The 21,699-nt window shown below is 44.5% G+C and overlaps 1 protein-coding gene across 2 annotated transcripts; it reads left to right on the top strand.

Moving 5' to 3' along the window:
* Positions 1 to 3,370: 3,370 nt before the first annotated feature.
* LOC128096669 (aflatoxin B1 aldehyde reductase member 3-like) lies at positions 3,371 to 21,419 on the top strand. Of its 2 annotated transcripts, XM_052716529.1 has the most exons (7): positions 8,850 to 14,560; positions 16,574 to 16,761; positions 16,950 to 17,054; positions 17,268 to 17,364; positions 17,605 to 17,704; positions 19,441 to 19,570; positions 20,646 to 21,419. In XM_052716529.1, exons 1-7 carry the CDS (start codon positions 14,119 to 14,121, stop codon positions 20,805 to 20,807), a joined length of 1,224 nt encoding a protein of 407 aa, XP_052572489.1. In that variant the 5' UTR covers positions 8,850 to 14,118; the 3' UTR covers positions 20,808 to 21,419. The 2 variants fall into 2 exon arrangements, with proteins under 2 accessions (XP_052572490.1, XP_052572489.1); XM_052716530.1 differs by lacking the exon at positions 20,646 to 21,419 and having other exon boundaries at positions 3,371 to 14,560; positions 18,950 to 19,558.
* Positions 21,420 to 21,699: the final 280 nt, after the last annotated feature.

The following is a 21,699-nucleotide window of genomic DNA, read 5'->3' as shown; positions in this document are numbered from 1 at the left end:
CAAAAGAGCTCCTTTCCCTCAGATTATTCTTGCTGTTAGTAGTGTGTCTTCTGGGCCCCTGGGAAGGAAACTAAAGAGGATGGACCTCAATAATTTCTGAAACCCTTCTACCTGTGACAGAATGGGTGGATACGGATATGCACACTTGTTAATTCCAGCATTCAGGGGACTGAGACAGGAGGATTTCTCCCAGAGTGAGGTCAAGACTGATCTATATAGTGAGTTCCAGGCTACCCGGGGATACTTAAGGAGACCCCCTCTCAAAAATGAACATGATGAATTTAAAAGGTATGGGCTCTGACACTCCTTCAGACTTGTCTTACTAAATCTCAGAAGTAGAACAATTTAGATAAAATGTATAATTACAGTACAGTGAAATGATAATGTTAAGCTGGGTGGTGGTGGCGCACACCTTTGATCCCAGCACTCGGGAGGCAGAGGCAGGCGGATCTCTGTGACATCAAGGCCAGCCTGATCTACAGAGCGAGTTCCAGGACAGCCAGGGCTACAGAGATGAACTCTGTCTCAAAAAACTTTAAAAAATAAAATAAATAAAAATAAAGAAGAATAATGTTAATATTTACCAGGATTCTTTTTTTTTTTTTTTTTTTTTGTAGACTTGGTTTTGTTTATTTGTTTTGAGGGTCTCAAGTAGACCAGGCTGACCTCAAATATGCTGAGGATGACCTTGAACTTCTGATTTTTCTCTCTCTGGTATGTGATAGACATGTGCCAGCCACTGTGCATGGTTTATGCAGACCTGGGAGTGAAACACAGGTCATAATGCATGATGGGTAATGTGATGTAGCTGTTTTTGTTGTTTCTTGATTTTTTTGAGATGGTGTCTCTGTGTTGCCTCGACTGACCTAAAATTTCAGGATTCTAGTGGTCTCTAGCCTAACCTCCAAACAGCTGGCATTACAGGGGGCACCCCCACCATACCTTGTGGGGCATTTCTAACACTTACCATCTCAGCAGTGGCTTTAGTCTTAGCTGAAACCTCCTGCCTCATCATCCCTTGGTTCCTCAGCTTTGATCTGGGCCTCCTTTTGGGAGGCAGTATCCAGAATGACCCAGGCTCATGGTAAAGGCTTGGCCCGCAACTGCTGCTCATTTGTGAGGCAGGCTTAATAGGAGAAAGTAGGTCCCTGGGCGTGGGCCCATACCATAATGTTCAGATTTGCTATAGGGCCAACACCAAGGCTGAAGCCATGAGCCAGAATTAACCCCGTGCCCTTCAGCTGTTTGTCTCTGGCATTTTGTCACTGCCACTAAAAGCTAACTAGTGCAGGCAAATATGTATCCATTTTCTTCCCCAAATTCCTTGTACAAACTTGAAGCAGGAAAGGCTGGAGAAGGGAAATTCCAGGCCTGATAGTTGCCACTTGCCTGTTCCCATGGCAGCTGAATACTAGCATGGGGTTTGCTCAAGGCAGCAATTGTTGGGCACCTGCCAACCACCAGCACTTAGTCCCTGGGAAGCAGGTAAGAGGCTCAACTTGGGATCCCAGGTGAAGCCACCACTCTACAGGACTGTGTCGAGGAGGAACCTTGCAGACAGGTTTGTGTATACTCAGACATGGTCCTGTGTCCTCATCTGTAACAAGCAAAGCCCCTCCCACTGGGCTAATGGTCCAGCTTTTGTTGCACAGTGAGTCACCCCCCAAGGTAAGTTGTGACATTGTAATTACTCAATATGAAGGGTCAAGGTACTGTCTGTTAAAATCCTACCTGTCCATGCCAGTCAGCATGCCACAGTAGCCCCTATACTCAGGAGGCTGAGGCAGGAGATTTTTTTTTTCTTTTAGTTTTTATTTAATTTTAGCTCTTTCTCCTTTCTTTAAATTTTTTTTTCATTTTGCACACCAACCCCTGTTCCCCCGCCCTCCCCTTCCCCAGTCCCCTCCACCTCCCCCCGCCCCCAATTGTCCTGAGCAGTTTGTAGTCCAAAGCTGATCTTTGGGTTGTGTTTGTCAGCTTGGTGTCATTATCATTGTCCATGTGGGGTCATCCTTGTGGGATCGTATCATCTTTTCAAAGACTTCAAAGCTCACTGTGAGGTGTGGTCATAGTTCACTGCAGAAAATCTTTTTTGTTGGATTTTTTTCCGGATGATTTGTCCTTTTTCTTTAGATGTCTTATTTGTTCAGTGTTCAAATTCCTTGGCCTTTATTTTCCTGAAAGACAAAACAAAACCCTTCCCCAACCCTAACTTCGGGGAGTTTCCAAATCTAATCTTTATCAATTTTTTTTTTTTTTTTTTGGTTTTTCGAGACAGGGTTTCTCTGTGTAGCTTTGCGCCTTTCCTGGAACTCACTTGGTAGCCCAGGCTGGCCTCGAACTCACAGAGATCCGCCTGCTCTGCCTCCCAAGTGCTGGGATTAAAGGCGTGCGCCACCACCGCCCGGCATCTTTATCAATTTTGATTTATGGTTTCTCCTGAATTTTTGTTCTCTCTGCTGTAGCTGTTCTATCATCCAGAGCAGTATGGTTTTTTACAATAGGAATTAAGTTCTTTAATTGCTCTGGGAAGGGGTTTCCTCCATGATGGTAGGAAAGGACTGAACCGAATTTGTCATGAGGGCATATGAGATACCCCTCAAGGAGTTTCCCAGTGGCAAATGCAAAGGATTACCTTGTCTGTCCCTTGTTGATCTACATTTGTTAGTCCAATGTTTGCCTTTACCACACCTCTGCATAATTCAGAAAGGAGGGGCATTCTGTTGGGATTATTCCTAACAAAAACATTATTTTTAGGAATGCCCTGTTTACAGTCCCTTTTTAGGTGACCTTGTTTACCATAATTGAAACATCTGACATTACTATTTTTCTTCAAACCTCTGGAAATTACCTCTCCTATCCAAGTATCATCAGGGTCATGAGATTCAATATTCATTGTGTCTCAGATCCTTTCCTCCAAGGGTGCTGATCTTGACTTGCATTGTGCATTACCATTTTCAAAAGCCAGAGATTCAATTATTATCTGTCTAGCTTCTGAATTTGGTATCATTCTATTTACTGCTGAAGACAACCTTTGTAAGAAATCAGTGAAGGTTTCTTCTGGGCCTGTAGCTGTGTGAGTAGCTACATGAGTGTGTGGGTTCATGCGGTCCGTGGAATGAAGACACAGAGGCATCTTAAGAATGAATCTAGGGGGCTGGAGAGATGGCTCAGCGGTTAAGAGCACTGACTGTTCTTCCAGAGGTCCTGAGTTCAATTCCCAGCAACCATGTGGTGGCTCACAACCATCTGTAAAGAGATCTGGTGCCCTCTTCTGGCCTGCAGGCGTACACGCAGGCAGAACATTGTATACATAATTAATAAATAAATCTTTAAAAAAAAAAAAAAAAAAAAAAAAAAAAAAAAGAATGAATCTAGCCTTTCATGGCTGCAGGGGGGTCAAGCCTCAAAGGACTGAAGCACTCTTCCCTTCACCTAGGGCATATTTATTTACTCTTTTTTACAGTTGAGATAGTTAATTTCCATACCTTCAAAGCAACCCAAAAGGAGCTCCCAGAGACCAAATGCCAGGTGCAAATTACTTGATTTATCAAGTACCAGGGTTTTCCAGGTTTCCTGGACCAAGTTTTGCATAGGCCTTTGATCCTTGGGGGACTCTCTGATCCTTGACTCTCAAACAAGATTCACATAGGGTGATAAGAGGAACAAAAGGTAAGAGAAACAAAAGGTATGGCTAAACAAAGGAAGGATTAGGGCTAGGTGCTGCTCTCTGGAGTCAAGCCAGGAAGTCAGCAGGAATGCCACTACATGGGCCCTTTTGAAATGACTCAATTTTCTTTCCTAGTTCTTCAATTCTGTCCCAAGCATTCAAGGCTGCCATTCATCATAAAGCCAGGGTGTAGTCATCATATAGAGATTGCCTTTCTATATTAGCATAATCTCCCTCTACAAGACGTTGATCTTGGGAGATTTCCATACCTCTAGCCCTATTTTGTTGTTCAATGGTCTTAGCTTCATCCTTCCACCAGGTCCTCCATTGTAATTGGGGACCAGCTTCTAAGACAACTGTAACCAAATCTTTCCATTATTGAGGGATAATTCTATTACAAGTTGGCCATGAGCTTAACATCTGCTTTACAAATAGGGAATGCATACCATATGACACTATTGCTTCTTTGAATCTCCTCAAATCTAACATTTGCACAGGAGTCCAGTCAGCTCTTAACACAGCCTTTAGCATTTGGCAGTTCCTGTAAGGTTACTGCATAGATTAAGGTTGGCTGTTTGAAAGCCTTAGATTGTTTCTGTAACCACATAATGCAATGCTGAGATTGGTTCACCTTTAAATTCCTCTGTCTGGGTCTGAATATCTCTATGATCTCTTAACAAGTTTTTCTAAAATTTTTATCTTGGCACTCAACATTAACCAACTTTTTAAATGATAAAACAGAAATGATCAAACAAATAATATTTATAATTGACATTACATACATTCCATCTATATTAATTATCCTCTCATTTAATTGTTCCATTTTCAGACCGTCAATTGTATTATCAAATAGAGACCAAATTCCCTCCATTGTAAAAATGTTTCTCCTTTTTTAATGTGAGAAAAACTATTTTTTAACTAATTTCTCCCTTTAAGAAATCTCAATTGTCTCACCAAATCTGCCGAAAATGACGATTCAGATGTGAGACTGACTGCTTCTGCATAGAACAATAGAAGCCCAAGCAGGTTTTAAGGCAGCTACCTAGTGTGGTAGCAGCCTGAGTTGGGGATCCAGGGAGAGCCCGTAACCCACCAGGAGAGAAGAAGCCAAAGAGCCAGCCATCTGCACGAAGGACTGAGAAAGTGACTAATTCGTATGGTTTTTGGAGCCCAAAAAAAACTAATGGAGTTTGCTGCAGAGAGGTTGCAACAAAAATTTAGCGAGCAGGTTAGGGAGTCTGGCCCAGCCAGGGGGAGATTCCAGGCACATGCAGCTCAGGTCTGAGCCAGGGTCTGCAAGACCACAGGCAAGCAACTTTTTCTTTAATTCATGCCCCACAAGTTGGACGCCAGATGTTGTTTGAATCTAGGATGGTCTTTTAATAAAAAACCCAAAGCTATATATCAGGGTGAAAACTGAAAGATCAGAGAAGCAGAACAGCCAACCACTAGTTCTTACCTCTATGAAATCCTCTGTCTAAAGAGAGTGAGTTCCTGTTTCCTCATGCCTAATATATCTTTCTCTGCCCAGACATCACTTCATGGGATTAAAGGCATGTGTGCTTCCCAGTACTGGGATTAAAGGTGTGTGCCAACCCTGCCTGACCTCTATGTCTAATCTAGTAGCTGGCTCAGTCCTCTGATCCTCAGGCAAATTTGTTAGGATACACAATATATTGCCACAGCAAACAACTTCCCAAACTATAAAAATGACAGAGACAGCTGGCTGCCTGGATAGTCACCCACGATTTCTCTGCAACATCCAGCTTCAGTCTACAGGCCTAGAATATGTGACAGACATTTCTGTGAAGTCCTGTCCTACCTTGTCTTGACAAAGTTTGGCAGTAGCCTTCTTTTGTTTCCTGCTTGTCCAGTTTGGACAGCATCTGTCAGCAGTTGAGGCAAGAACAGTTTCTTGCCCAGTGGCTAACTTCACATAAATGAAAGAAAACTCCATATGGAGGTTCTTCAATGCCGATCATCTTTTCTGAAGTAAATTGGTATTGACAGGAGCAGATGTACCTTACTGTCATGAAAAGCCTTATGTTATTAAAACATCTTACTATGCCATATTCTGTAGGTCTCTGAAGTGTTTGAAGACCATCTTTCTATCTAAACTACATCTCTGTTTGACTTTGAAAACATACCTAATATGACTGCAAGTTTGATTGTTATAGATGACTAACTAGTAACCTGCATTTCTTAATTATCCTAAATAGTTTGTAATAATAGCTTTCAAGGATAGAACTTTACATTACATTTTTTTTTTTTTTTTGGTTTTTTCCAGACAGGGTTTCTCTGTGTAGTGTTGCGCCTTTCCTGGAACTCACTTTGGAGACCAGGCTGGCCTCAAACTCACAGAGATCCACCTGACTCTGCCTCCCGAGTGCTGGGATTAAAGGCGTGTGCCACCACCGCCCGGCCTACATTACATTTTTAAATGAGCAGCATAGGTACAATAACTTAAACAAGAGTAGAAACACACACACACACACACACACACACACACACACACAAATTATGTTAAAACAAAAATAACCTTAAATTTGTATCAATATACAAAAATCCATACGAATATAAAATATTTGAGACTAGTAGTTGCTTTTTAGTCTAAAAGTAGATTCAGTAATCTGCCCTTTTATCCTATCATTCCTACATCCCCCTATTTTCTTTTCAGAAAGCAATCCCTGAATCTAACTTCCTTTGCTTAGTTTTTTCCCCTGACTATGACCAGTAACAACTTGCAACCCATCCCCTAAGTGATGACAAACATTCAGAACTTACCAAACAACCAAAAACCACCCACCCCACTACTTTCTGCTGTCTAGAGGACATCTTTAGGGGGCCCTGAGAAAATTGGGATAATGGTCAAGTCCTGGGAGAGCTGGCTGTATCATTTGTTGTCCAGTCTCTGTGTGATGGGAAAGTGCAGGGCTTGTCTGAAGTCCTGGCTTGAGTAGTAAGTGAGGCTGGACCCTCTCAGCTAGCAGCTTTGAAGTTGTCCTGATCAATTTGTAGTCTGAAACTGATCTTTGGGTGATATTTGTCATCTTAATGGCATTACTACAGTCCTGGTAGCTTTGTCCTTGCAGGGCCCCATAACCTTTAGGAGACCTCAAAAGTCACTGTTAGGAATGGCCGTGGTTCACTGCAGAAAACTTACACATTTTAAATGTCATATACAGCCAATCTCTAAAAGGTTAGAAGGCCACAATCTATTAAGTACAACCAGGGTACACAAACTTAGTTCCAAATTACCTGCTTCAGACTCAAACCTGAAAACATGCACAGAAAGCTAGATGAAGCTTATTTCTAGAATTAGTACTCTGTATGGCTACTAATATCCTGAGAGAAAGTTTATATATACACATAGTAAACTTGTGTATTTTGAGATAATACTGGAGTTATAAGTAGTTGTAAGCTGCCTCATGTGGGCGCTGGGACTTGAACTCAGGTCCTCTGCAAGAACAATACATGTTCTTTCCCCCCCCCCACCCCTCCCCTCCCAACAATACATGTTCTTAGCCACTGAGCAATCTCTCCATGGGTGCTTGGACTTGAATTCTGGTCCTGTGCAAGAACAATCCATGTTCTTAACCACTGAGCAGTCTCTCCAGCTCCCCTGGGCTCAATTTTTGCTGTTGTTGTTTGTTTGAAGAGAGAATCTTACTATATAGCTCTTGCCGGCTTAGAACTCACTCTGTAGACCAGGCTTGCCTCAACTCACACATATCCAACTGCCTCTGCCTCCCTGAGTGGTGGGATGATAGGTATTCACCACCACACCCAGACCATGCTCAGTTTTACATGCTGTTGTGGGTTTTTTTTTTTTATAATAATCCATGTGAGAGGCTGGGCATGGTGACACACAACTTTAGTCCCATCACTCAGAAAGTAGAAATCAGGTGGATCTCTGTGAGTTCCAGGCCAGCCTGGTCTACATATTGAGTTCCAGGATAGCCAGAATTACATAGTGAGACCCTGTCTCAAATAATAATAATAATAATAATAATAATAATAATAATAATAATAATACATGTGAAAAAGGTACAGATAACCATGCTGATTAAGCCAATTAAAATGATCTGAGTCTTTTATTGACTAGTGACCAAGAGCTGGTTTAGGTTTATGCCTCTGAGTCTTTTGGTGAGGAAGCTCAGGGTACAATGTTTTTAAAGGCAAAACCTACAAAGACCATAATTTACTTCAATGTTAGATGAAGGTCAGAGTAACCTTGAAACATTCATTTCTGACAGAGCATAGTAATTTTTTCCAGATTATGTCATATTATTTCAGACATATCATGATGGTTATTTGCTGGTGGCCATGTCAGGAGCAGCAGAGAGTGTCATCCCATCAGGAGGGAAATCCCTGATAGGTAAATCTGGGTTAGGCAAGGCCCTGAGACCACAGACCCCAGAGTGTCTTTTGCTTCTGCTGTCCCTTTACATGTTTGCCCCTGCCATCTTCTCTGGTAGCTGGCATGGTGTGAATGGGTGTGGGGAGATCCCCACTGCCTGTAATGTAGTGTGTTTTTCTCATGGAAACATCCTGTTCTACTGGGTGTTTTTACCTGTAGATTAATATGAAGAAGATTCCTTCCTAAGCTGTACTGTCTAATTGATAATAATAGTGTTAGTTTATACAGAGTTTTGATGAATAAAAATAAATACAAGAAATGTCACACAGCTAAAGCCTATGAGTTTCACCTAAGGAGCTGCATAGATCACAGTTCAGGTTAATGATTAAGGAAAACAATTGAGTCCCCAGGAGCCAGGCTGGCTCCAATTCTCTTAATACTGAAGGATACAGTCACAGGTTTCAGTGTGCATAATTAACTGAAACACAGCCTTAAAATAACTTCAGGTTAGACCAGTTGTTTTGATAATAGCTTTGAGATAAACAAACAAACAAACAAACAAAAAACAGAAAACAATCTAAAGCTCACAAGGACACATAACTGAGTTAGAGATTCATTAGGTGAGGATAAAAAAATAGAAAGCAGCCAATAGTTGATAGCTGATGTACTTTCCTTGCTAGGTTTGGTTGGTGATCAAAGGTGATGATTAATTTCTTGTGCCCATTTCTGCCCTCAATTTCCTGATATAAAAAAGTATTGATGAGTGGGTAGGTACTCTAAACCTTTAAAGTAGAGCTGACTGATTCTTTTCTTTTTTTTTCTTTTTTTTTTTTTTTGGTTTTTCGAGACAGGGTTTCTCTGTGTAGCTTTGCGCCTTTCCTGGAACTCACTTGGTAGTCCAGGCTGGCCTCGAACTCACAGAGATCCGCCTGGCTCTGCCTCCCGAGTGCTGGGATTAAAGGCGTGTGCCACCACCGCCCGGCCGAAAGCTGATTCTTTTCAATATATAAAAGTTTAGGTTTGTGATTCCTTTAAGATCTTTGTAAGGTTACTTTCAAGATAAGTAATAAAATAAGTGCCCCCCCTTTTTTTCTTTTTTGTAACTGCAAAACTACAACCTGCCAAAAAAAGACCTGGCTGAGAAAAATATCTTGCTTGCCTACACAGTTAATCTATAACAAGTTGCTTGGGTATGAATGTACCCTGGGGCATAGCTGTGTGGGCTTCGAAGCTCCTGCAACCCAGAAACACTCTGGCACAGGCAGAGTGGTGGGGCTGTGTAGCTGCACCATGGCCACATCAGCCTGGTGCTGCCTGCATTGCTGCAGGGACAGCAGGACCCGCCATATTCCTCTCAAGGAGATGCTGGCTGTACTGCTGGACATGCAGCCCATGGGAAGAGATGTCATGGTGAAGAATGGAAGAAGAATCCGAGGCACAGGAGGTTTTTTTTTAGCTAGTGTGCTTCTTCATCAGAACAAAAGCTACTTTGAGTTCAAAATCCAGTCTACTGGAATCTGGGGTAAAGGTACTGCAACTCAGAAAGTTAACTTGAACTAGATTCCTCTTGGCTGACACATGCATAGTCTGGTGATGAGAAATGAAGGGGCCCAACAACAATGACTCTAACCAGTTTAGAATGATGCCGTTGTACCTAAGAACACTATTCAATGATCAGCTTTGGACTGCAAACACTTCAGAACAGTTTCAAGATGAGATGGTCCATTATATTACACTTCTAGCCAGAACCTCAGATAACTTTATCCATTACTCTGAGACTAGCTACAAACATTACAGCTAGTCCTATTGAGACTTAACCATTTAGCTTTCTTACACGATGTTTCTAAACAGCAAGAAGCAATTTTAAGAGAATGATGTCCCCTCTCCCAAAAGTTTTCATTCAGGGTTATGGATAAGTTGTTATAGGGTTGGGGGTAGAACAATAAAAATTTAGACTCAGGATTCCTTTTTGGAAAAGAAAAAAGGGGAATGGATAGGTACAGTATATTGAGGTAGATTATTGTGTCTACTAGCAAACTAATTTAGCTAACTATCGGCCTTAGATAATTTACACTGATATGGATTCTTGTATATTGATACAAATGTAAACCATTTTTATATTCCCATTTAAGGTAATTTGTATATTGATACAAATTCAAAACTATAATCATTATATTGTATACATGTTCCTACTCCTATTTGAAGTATTTTATTGATACAAATGTAAAATTATATTTGTCATACTATATGTATGTTCTACCTCTGCTTAGGATATTTTGTATAAAGATGCATATTAGGGATATTGTTATCACATTGCACTATACATTTCTACCTCTGTTTTAAGATATTTTGTGCATTGTCACAAATTTTGAGGTCATTGTCCTTATACTGTACATCTGTTTACAGACTGTTTACCTTGTTAATGTGAAGCCTTAGTCCTTAGGTTATTTAGGTAGATAAGACTTACAGATTTATAGTCACCCATGCTTGTCATATCTATAGTTTTGTCAGTTAGATTTTCCAGATTTACACAAACTTATGTGAGATGGATAGGTCATCTTCAAACATTTCATAGACCTAGAGAATATGGCATTTAAATGTTTTGATAACTTAGAATTCTGTTGACATGAGACATGATTGATCCTGGCAGCACTGATCTACTCCTGAGACAATGTTGGGATTCTAAGACACTCTGTTTGGAAGTCTGTCTTCTTCCTTGAACAAAATGGCTGCTGGGCAAAGAACTGCTCTTGCCTCGACTGCTCACAATATGCACACTGTTCTTTCCAGATGAGCAGGACACAAGGAAAAGAGACCACTGAACTCTGCCAAGACAGGGTAAGATGGTCTTTCAAAATTCCTGTTTCTGAAAGTGGTCTGTCAGATATTCTAGGCCTGTAGCCAAATTGGATGCCCCAATGGTGCTGAGAAACTTTAGATGACTGTCCTGGCTGCCAGCCATCTCTGTGTATTCTTGCAAGAATTTCAGAAATTGCTTGCTTGCATTTTCTATTTTCTCAGGTATTATTATGTTCCTTCTCAGGTCTTTGATGGGATTGATGACTAGATAGTTACAGTTATAATCCTCTCATATCTTAGCTAAGAACATTTCAGATACTAAGTTAGATTTTTTTTTTAAAGATTTATTTATTTATTATGTATACAGTGTTCTGTTTGCATGTATCCCTGCAGGCCTGAAGAGGGAGCCAGATCTCATTACAGATGGTTGTGAACCACCATGTGGGTGCTGGGAATTGAACTCAGGACCTCTGGAAGAACAGCCAGTGTTCTTAACCTCTGAGTCATCTCTCCAGCCCCTGTTAGATTTTTTTAGGATAGGACACACCATTTACCTATGTTCTGGACATCTCTAGATTTTAGTATGTGTCTCTTGTTTGATGTTGTTCTTGCTGGTTGTATTTCTATTTTTGTTTAAGTTATTTCTTTTCCCCTCTCCTGGACAATACTTGATAATCATTCTTATTGTTTATAGTTTTGTAATAGGTTAGAACATTGTGGTTGATATATTGAGCACCCTCATAAACTTATTTGAGGGTCAGAGAACAGAACAGCCACTAGATTAGACATAGAGGCCAGAAAATGATGGCACACACGCCTTTAGTCCTATCATTTGGGAGGCAGAGATCCATTCGGATCTCTGTGAGTTCAAGGCCACACTGGAAACAGCCAGGCATGGTGGCACACACCTTTAATCCCAGGAAATGATGGCAGGAAGCGGAAAGGTATATAAAACGTGAGGACCAGGAACTAGAGGCTTTTAAGCTTTTAGGCTTTTTAGCAGCATTTCAGCTGAGATCCATTCAGGTGAGGACTCAGAGGCTTTCAGTCTGAAGAGGCAAAATCAGCTGAGAAGTTGGTGAGGTGAGGTTGTCTGTGGACTTTTCTGTTTCTCTGATCTCTGAACTATCACCCCAATATCTGGCTCCAGGTTTTCTACTTATAAGACCTTTTAAGATTCATGTTACAGAATGTTCTTATTTAGACAAAAGGGGGAGATGTAGTGGGTAGCTGTTCTGTCTATGACCTTGAAGCGCAGCCCCTACAGATGTAGCAGGTAACTGCCCTACCTACCTATGACCTTGAAGTACCTGTCCCTGGGACATGGCTCAGGGCTACCCTTAATACCTGAGACACACACACACACACACACACACACACACACACACACACACACACAAAGACCTGAGACACATGTAGGCTCTCTTCTCTCCCTCATGGGCTTGAATGTGGGACTGACTCAGGCAGCTAGAACAGTGGTCCAGAACCTGTGACAATTCTGTTCTGTACAGTGAGTTTTTCTCCCCTAATAAATTCCTTTGCCCTTCAAGCAGACTCCATGGATTTCTCACTTTATATGTGGGTTCCTGGGATAATTTTTCACCTGCAATATGTAAAATGTTTAATCGTGTAAGGGATATGGAAAACATGCTGGGTTTTTTTACTGTTTGTTTTGTATTCATTGTAATCATTCACTTGAAAAACAGAATATAACCACATTGTAATTTTTATATTGCCTGAAAGATTTTGCTGGGATATACAAGCTCTAAGAAAAAGAATAAAGATGGAGTTAAAATGGGCTAGAATGAAAACATCAAGAGCGTTCTGGTCCCCCAGGCAGCAATAGTCATTTTTCTACTTACACCTTCTTCAGTTAATGCTAAGTTTGTGTTAATATTAGTTATTTTGGTTAATACATCTGAACCATGGTCAACGTCTTGGAAATCTCAACTGTGCTGGCAAGGCAGACATGACTCTTATGGCCGTAGAGTGCTGAGAACCATCTAAGCCAGCTTGTAGCTAGAGGTTTTCTCTCTGGGTCCCGCCAAGTCCCGGCAGTTCCATAGCTCACTTATGAAATAAACATACAGACGCTTATATTATTTAAACCGCTTGGTCATTAGCTCAGGCCTACCATTGTCTAGCTCTTACTCTTATACTCAGCCCATTTCTGTTAATCTATATGTCGCCACATGTTCCGTGGCTTTACCTGCTGCCTCTACATGATGCTCCCTGGACCGCAGGCTGGCGTCTCCTCCTCTCCGCCGCCTTCCTTTTCTCTCATTTTCCTCTCTGCTAGTCCCACCTAAACTTCCTGCCTGGCTACTGGCCAATCAGTGTTTTATTTGTACAGAGCGATATCCACAGCACCAGCTGTTATCAACCTGTGAGTCAAGACCCCTTTGATCAAATGACCCTTTCACAAGGGTCATCTAAAACCATGGGAAAACAGATATTTACATTACAATTCATAAGGGTAGCAAACTGTTGTGTTATGAAGTAGCAACGAAAATAATTTTATGGTTGGGGGTCACCACAGCATGAGGAACTGTATTAAAGTGTCACCAGTTAGGAAGGTTGAGAACCACTGGTGTAAGCAAACACAAAATGGAATCAGGACAAGATGGCGTTACCTTAGTCCCTGGGTACTGAATCAAGGACCAGGAAAGCACTTTGTCAACTGATCTATAATCCCAAACATTTGAAATAGCCTTATTAGGCTTGGCAGACCTGTTATTGCCTGTGTTGCCCAGAAGAGCCTTGACCTTGTGTTGGTTCTCCTGACTCCTTTTTTGAGGGCTGGAATCACAGGTGTGGGCCACCACACCCCTCGCTATTTGGTTGGTGCTGGCCCTAGTACTTGCTATGTAACTCCAGCTGGCTTTGAACTTGTGGCAAGCTTCCTGCCTCAGCCTCCAGAGTGCAGGGATCATAAGCATGAACCACCATACTGAGTTCAACTGTCTTTTTAAAAGATCATCATGAGAAAAGGTCTTTTACGTTTACCATCCCCCACCATGTCACAATTTCCCACAATCTTCATTTTGTGTAAATCCAAATTCCCTACTGCATAAATGTTTTCAAAGACTGCCTGTCATGAACGTTTGCTACGTGTGATTCTCTCTATCTTCAATTCTCTGAACAATCCGGACTGCCTTAAAGTTTGAGAAGACAGCAGCCTGCGGTTCCCCCACCTGCTAAACTTCTTCCAGGAGGGTACGGAGACCCCAGGGCAACTCAGGAATGGGCCAGAGAGGCAGAAGCCTTAGAGGTGTCTGCAACCTAGCTCATGGGGATCTGCCCCCAAGCTCCGGATGGCACATACTATGCAGAGAGTTCCCAGCTCTGCCAGCACATTCCTGCCTTTCCTCCGTTAAGCTCCGCCCCAGTGGGAGCGGTCACTGAAAGCTACTTAATGCCGTGGGTACAAGTGTGCCAGCTACAGCAGCAGCTACTGGCTTCAATCTTTATAAAACAGTCTGCATCTTTCCCTGTCTTTCCCTTCTTCCACACCGCCATGTTCCAGTCGTCGTCGCGGGCCGTGCCCGCCACCGTGTTGGGTGCCATGGAGATAGGAAGCAGCTTGGATGTGACCTCCAGCGCCGCGGTAGTGCGCGCCTTCCTGCAGCGGGGCCACACGGAGATCGACACCGCATATGTGTATGCAGACGGTCAGTCCGAGAGCATCCTGGGGAACCTGGGGCTTGGACTAGACCGCAGGGGCTGCAAAGGTAAGGGTCACTCCTGTCATTCACCCACATTGAACAGAACTGATTCCTCCCCAGTACAGCTTCATCCCACCCCTGAGGCTCTGATCTTACCATGTCTGCCCAAGAGCTCCGAGAACCATGAACTCCACAGGCTATGTTTGCATAACACCATAGTGGTCTCCTCCCCTTCTTCCAGAAGAGTGGCCTAGGACCTTCTTCCCACAATACACCAACCGTGGTTCAGCCAAATTCCATGGGGCTAGCCTGTCTCTGGGTCTTTGAACACGTAGGGACTCTCACACTGTGCAGCCTCTCCCATCTAGTCCCTAGCAGGTAGGTGGCTCTGTCACACCTCATCACCTGGACTCCCTGTTTTTGTGGCCACCACAGCCCCCGCACAGACTTTGGACCAGGCAATAGATCTGCTTTCTTGTTCAGGGCTCTGGACTTTGCTTTCTCAAACTCTGGGTGTCTGTTGGCTTACCAGTGGCTTCAGTTTTACCAAGGAGTAGCCCCTCAACTGGCATAGGGAAATAGTCATGTAAGCCTGTGGGGGTGTCTTCGACCACCATGACCAGCAGAGTAACAATCTGCGGGAGGTAAGAAGGCAGTATGGTTCAACACAACTGAACAGCCAGTGTTGGATTCTAGGGATACTGAAGCACAGCACAATTTGGTGGAAACTTTCCTGGTGGTAACTGAATCGTGTATGCACAACAGGGCGTACACAAATCTCCTTGGGGGACAAAGTCAGCTAAGTGAAGATTAGACACAACCACCGAGCCTCAGAAAAGAATGCAGATCAATAGAAACGGGTTAATTTCAGTTATAAGAGCCAGTTAGAGACAAGCCTAAGCTGTGAGCTGAACTTTCATAATTGAAAGTAAATCTCAGTGTCATTTTATTGTGAGCTGGCAGCCCAAAGAAAACTCCGTTTGCACCCCCAGGCCAGCGTCCATCTCCCTGCTTTGGAACTGCACGCTCTTCCCTGCCGCCTCTTTCTCCGTAGCCAACTGTCCCCTGAGTGATGGTCCTAGTGAGGACACCAACTGCTTGTATTGGCCCCTGTCACCTAAGCCTAATCAATTCTGAGGATGTTTCTGTAAACTGTTAATCGGTTTTGCTCCCATTTACAATGGATAGTATTGTGGAGAGGAGGGTAATTTAGTCAAGGTCACAGCTACTAACGGCAGAGCTAGAATTTGGCAGAGCTGGCCCACCTACCCCCGCCTCCAACCCACTGCCAGTAGATCACCTAGCCCAGGTTAGTCTCATATTCAATATCAGCCATGGATAACCTTGCAATTCTGACCTTCCTGTGTCCCCCTACCAAAGGGTAAAATTTTAAGAATGCGCCACACCTGGGCCAGCTCTAATCCTTAACTGTTGCAGTAAAGTAGCCTGAGTATCATATTGTGTGTGGGTGTGCACATGTGTCTTTATGTTGGTCTGTATGCGTGTGTGCATGTGTGTGTGCTCCTGCCCATGATGACTTGGATGTTGAGACCAGAAATATGTATGCTCCTCTGTCGATTCCACCTCTTTTGTTTTGTTTTCTGAAACAGTTTCTCTGTGTCGCTCTGGCTGTTCTGGAACTTGCTCTGGGATTAAATGTATGTGCCACCACTGCCCGACTACTTCATTTTTTTGAGACAGGAACTCTCCAGCTGAACTTAGAATCCACTGTTTCAGCCTGAGCGGTGGTGGCGCACGCCTTTAATCCCAGCACTCGGGAGGCAGAGCCAGGCGGATCTCTGTGAGTTCGAGGCCAGCCTGGGCTACCAAGTGAGTTCCAGGAGAGGCGCAAAGCTACACAGAGAAACCCTGTCTCGAAAAACCAAAAAAAAAAAAAAAAAGAATCCACCATTTCTATTAAACTGCTAGAGAGTGAACCTCAGGATCTGCCTATCTTTTCTCCCTAGCATCTGGGTTCTACCAAACCCTCCTTTTTCATGTGGCTCACACTTGCATGGTGAGCATTTTCCACACAAAACTGATCCCCTACCTCTTAACTTCTATTGTTCTCCCCCAAAGTGAAAATTGCCACAAAGTCTGTTCCAAGCCTTGGGACACCAAGGACACTTGACAATATTCGGTTCCAGCTGGAGACGTCACTGAAGAGGCTCCAGTGTCCCCGGGTGGACCTCTTCTATTTACACATGCCAGACCACAGCACCCCTATAGAGGAGACGCTGCAGACCTGCCACCAGCTGCATCAGGAGGTGAGGGTGGTCCCTGAACTTGGGGAGATGCTCTCTGACCTTTTCAACTTGACTCTGCCAGGAGAGTGAGTGCTGGGAACACCCAGCAGAGGCGGACACAGACCTCCCTCCAGGCTCCCCACCCAGTCAGTCTCTCCTTCTTTGTCTCCTGGCCTGAGCTGGGTTGTGATGGAGTCTCTCCCCTGCAGGGCAAATTTGTGGAGCTTGGCCTGTCCAACTATGCCTCCTGGGAAGTGGCTGAGATCTGTACCCTCTGCAAGAAAAATGGCTGGATCATGCCAACTGTGTACCAGGTGAGGGGAATGTGGTAGCCAGGACCATCCAGACTTTGGGGTCCAAGACTCCATTGATCCTTTATCTTTGAGCATCACCATGACACTAGTCACCAGCACTACATGAATGCCCTAGTTGTCAAGGTCTAGGATGGTTAAGGACTAAACTAAGGGACTTAGAAGATACCTTTGGGGTCCCTTGACATGTTCCCCTCTCTGACTATCTCCTTGCAGGGCATGTACAACGCCACCACCAGGCAGGTGGAGAAGGAGCTCCTCCCCTGCCTCAGACACTTTGGATTGAAGTTCTATGCCTTCAACCCTTTGGCCGGTATGGGCTGCCATGGGCACGGGTCCTGTGGATGGTGGGTGGGCATGCCTGGCCTATGTTTGCCTATTGATGCTCTGATGGATGCCCAGTCCAGGCCCCAGGAGGTGGGAGGCTTTGAGAAGGAGATGGCTTGTTGCCCTTCTTTCCGGGCTCCCTCCTGTTCTTCAGTACCTAGCAGGGAATAACCTGGCTATCTGTGGGAGGAGTCTGAGCCAGGTTCTGACTGCTGCCTTCCTGCAGGGGGCCTGCTGACTGCCAAATACAAATATGAAATAGAAGATGAGAAGCAGCCCTTGAGCCGCCTCTTTGGGAAGAAATGGGATTATTTCTACAGGGACTGGTGAGCTGTGTTGGGGGCTGTGTCTGGCTGGAAGTTCATACCCCAGCAGCCACATAACCAGTCATTCTCCGTTGCTTGCGTGCCCATAGTACAGTGCTGAGCTGAAACAAGATCACTGGCCTTGCTTGCTGCTGAGCCTAGGCCCAGTAAGAGACCCAGTTTATTTGTTTGTTTGTTTAATGTGTATGGATGTTTTGTTTGCATGCATGTCTGTGTACCACATTCATGCAGTGCCGGAGGAGGCCAGAAGAGGGCATCAGATCACCTTGAAACTGGAGTTGCAAAAAGTTCTTAGCTGCCATGTGGAATGGAAGAACTGGTAAACCGTGTCTCCAGCCCCCAAAGGCCCTGTTCTAAAGATGGGCAGTGATAGATCAGGACACTGACATTTTTTTTCTGGCCTTTGTGTGCACACAACTGTACACATTTGTATGTGTACATATGCACACATAACCCCAATACACAAATCAAATCAAATCAAATCAAGTAAGATGAAATGAGAAAAGGTGGGGTTGGAGATGTAGCTCAATGATAGAGCACTTGTGTAGCAAGTGCAAGGCCCCGGGTTTGAGTTTAGTCCTCAGTTCTGAGAGAGAGAGAAAATGAACTAAGAAAACATAGAAAGAAGAAAAATTAGCAAGACTGTCAACTATAATACGTGCACAGTGATAGTTAAAAGGAAATTGTTTCCTGTCCCATTCTCTTTTTCTTAGATAGGGCTCACTATGTAGCCCAGGCTTACCCATAACATATGCTCTTCTTTCCTGTCACAGCTTCTTAAGTACTAGAATTAGATGTGTGTGCCACTACGGACTGCCACTTTGTAAATAAAAAAAAAAAATTGGTATTGGTATTGAAAATAGATTCTTCTCTCATACAATACATCCTGACCACAGATCCCCACCCTCCACTCATTCCAGATCCCTCCTGTAGTGTGTCTTTCTCTGTCCTGTCAGTCAGCTCTCAATCACTACACGGAGACTTATTACTAATTATGAAAACTCAGCCTATAACTTAGGCTTGTTTCTAACTATCTCTTATAATTTAAATTAACCCATTTCTATTAACCTATGTGCTGCCACATGGCTTGTGGCTGTTACCTCTCCTCCTGAATGTCTTGCTTGTTCTCCATGTCTCGAAGTCCCCTTGTGTCTCTGCCTTCTTCTTTCCAGCATCCTCTGTGCCTGGAAATCCCACCTAGCTATTGACCATTCAGCTCTTAATCACAGTGACATATCTTTACAGGGTAAAGGAATATTCCAGAACACATCCCCAGATCCACTCCCCCTCTGTATTCCCTCAGGAAAGAGCAGGCCTCCAAGAGACAATAACCAAACATGACAAAAGAAGACACAATAAGACAAGGCCAAAGCTCTTACACTGAGGCTGGACAAGGTAACCCAATAGGAAGAAAAGAGTCCCAAGAGCAGGCAAACAATTTTTTGAGACAAGATTTCATATATCCCAGACTGGTCTTGAACTTGCTATGTGACTGAAGATGACCTAAATTTCCAGTCCTCCTGCCTCTACCCCTAGTGCTGAGATTAAAGATGTGTGCTGCCACACCCATTCTATGAAGAGGCAGTGACTGAACTCAGGACTTCCTGCATGGCTAGACAAGCATACCACCAAGTGAGCTACCTCCCTGCCACCAGCCCCCCAGGCCTGCAAGGAGTAGACCACACTCAAAAGACACCAAGCTACTGACCCCTGCACTTCCTTCCCTATCCAATCAGCTTTTGGAAGGAAGACCACTTCAAGGGCATTGACCTCGTGAAGAAGGCCTTGCAGACCACCTATGGCAACAGCGCCCCCAGCATGACCTCGGCTGCCCTGCGCTGGATGTACCACCACTCACAGCTCCAGGTAGCCCAGCCATCCCTTGTCTGCTTGCTCAGCTTCTGCCCCTAGGCGGGACTTTAAGTGAATTCTCAAGAGCGTACTTCCCCCATCTTCTGGAATTCTTGTCTTCTATTCTCATGATATGTCTGCCTTTGCTCCTCCTAGTCGTCTGTGCCAGGCTTGGCCCAGAATCTTGCACCGTGGTTTTAAGTCTCTCTTAGGCCTTAGGCATTATGATTAGCGCTGTTGATGAGGAGCCTGGAGTCCATACAGTCCTACTAAGGGGATAGAAATCAATGTAAACTTATTTGCAGCATATGTAAGTGCTGTTCCTCTGGGTGGGAGCCTGCATCCTCTGCCCTGGGAGTCTGCATCTTGCCCATGAAGTCTCTTCAGCGTCAGCCTGAGGTAACAACATAGTATGTGGCATGCTTCCAAAGGATGCTCCCTAAGTGGAGCTAATAAGAGGCAAATGCTGTGGGATGTTCTGTATGGCAAATGTGTTGCTGATTGGTCAATAAATAAAACACTGATTGGCCATTGGCTAGGCAGGAAGTGTAGGCGGGACAAGGAGGAGAAAAAAGCTGGGAAGTGGAAGGCTGAGTCAGAGAGACACTGCCAGCCGCCACGATGACAAACAGCATGTGAAGATGCCGGTAAGCCACGAGCCACGTGGCAAGGTATAGATTAATGGAAATGGATTAATTTAAGCTGTAAGAACAGTTAGCAAGAAGCCTGCCATGGCCATACAGTTTGTAAGCAATATAAGTCTCTGTGTTTACTTGGTCGGGTCTGAGAGGCTGTGGGACTGGCAGGTGAGAGAGATTTGTCCTGACTGTGGGTCAGGCAGGAAAACTCTAGCTACAGGCAAATGACCTCAGGTGTTTTTACAAATGGAAGAACCCTTCAGCCTACACAGATGAACGCAGTGATGGGGCCGGAGGCAGGCCAGGTCTAACTGTCAGAGATACAGTCAGTTCTCTCTGGGTGTGTAGGATGTAAATTTATGCAGATTCCCAAATGTTAGCAACAGATAGGCCAAGAGGGGCAATTGACAGGAGCCAGAAGGGTACTGAGATCGGGCTGTCTCCCCTTGCAGGGCACCCAAGGGGATGCAGTCATCTTGGGCATGTCCAGCCTGGAGCAGCTGGAGCAAAACTTGGCCGCTACTGAGGAAGGGCCCCTGGAGCCGGCTGTCGTGGAGGCCTTTGACCAAGCCTGGAACCTGGTCGCCCACGAGTGTCCCAACTACTTCAGATAGACTGTCCTGGCTCAGGCTGCCAAGGGCTTTCCCGCCACCTCTTGGGTTCACACCCTGGCCATTCCTTGCCTTATGCTGACTCAGTGGGTCTTTCCTCTGACCTCCACCCACACAGTCTTCTAGATTGCAGCCCGGCTCCCTGTCACCTTCATGATGAGGAAAGGCTGGCTGGGCTGAGTCCTACAGCAGCTCTTCTGTCTAAATCAAGCAGGCATCTGGCCTGGCTGCAGCCAGGACTGAACCTCAGACTGTCTCCTCTACTGCTCAACACCTGCTCCCTCCATGCTGCCTCAGGACCCATGAGAAAGGGTGGAACCAGGAGCTGGGGCTCCAGAGAGCATAGATGTGGGAGTGTCTGACACTGCCTGGCAAGGGTCCCCTCACCATGTCCTGATCCAGCCTCACCCCTCACTCTTCTACATGTGACAAAATGAGGTGGGCTTGGGTATGCGCATCTGTTAATTCCAGCATTCAGGAGACTCAGGGAGAAGGTTTGCCCCCAGAGTGAGGTCAAGACTGATCTAGTGAGTTCCAGGCTAGCCGGGGACTCTATCTCCAAAGGACAGAAAGTGAACCCAAAACCACCACCTTGTGGAACTTATTTTGTTTTTTCTTTTCCTTTTTTTTTTTTTTTTTTTTTTTTTTTTCTGAGACAGGGTTTCTCTGTGTAGCTTTGCGCCTTTTCCTGGAACTCACTTGGTAGCCCAGGCTGGCCTCGAGCTCACAGAGATCCACCTGGCTCTGCCTCTCGAGTGCTGGGATTAAAGGTGTGCGCCACCACCGCCTGACTGTTTTAGTTTTGAGACAGGGTTTCTCTGTGTATGAGCCTTGGCTATCCGGGAACTCGATTTGTAGACCAGGCTGGCCTCAAAGTCACAGAGATTCCTACCTC

This window comes from Peromyscus californicus, unplaced genomic scaffold, assembly GCF_007827085.1.
Source record: "Peromyscus californicus insignis strain IS unplaced genomic scaffold, ASM782708v3 Scaffold_5__1_contigs__length_169319896, whole genome shotgun sequence".
Taxonomy (NCBI): Eukaryota; Metazoa; Chordata; class Mammalia; order Rodentia; family Cricetidae; genus Peromyscus; species Peromyscus californicus.
The sequence above is the reverse complement of the archived record's forward strand: the minus strand, read 5'-3'. Positions and strand labels throughout refer to the sequence as shown.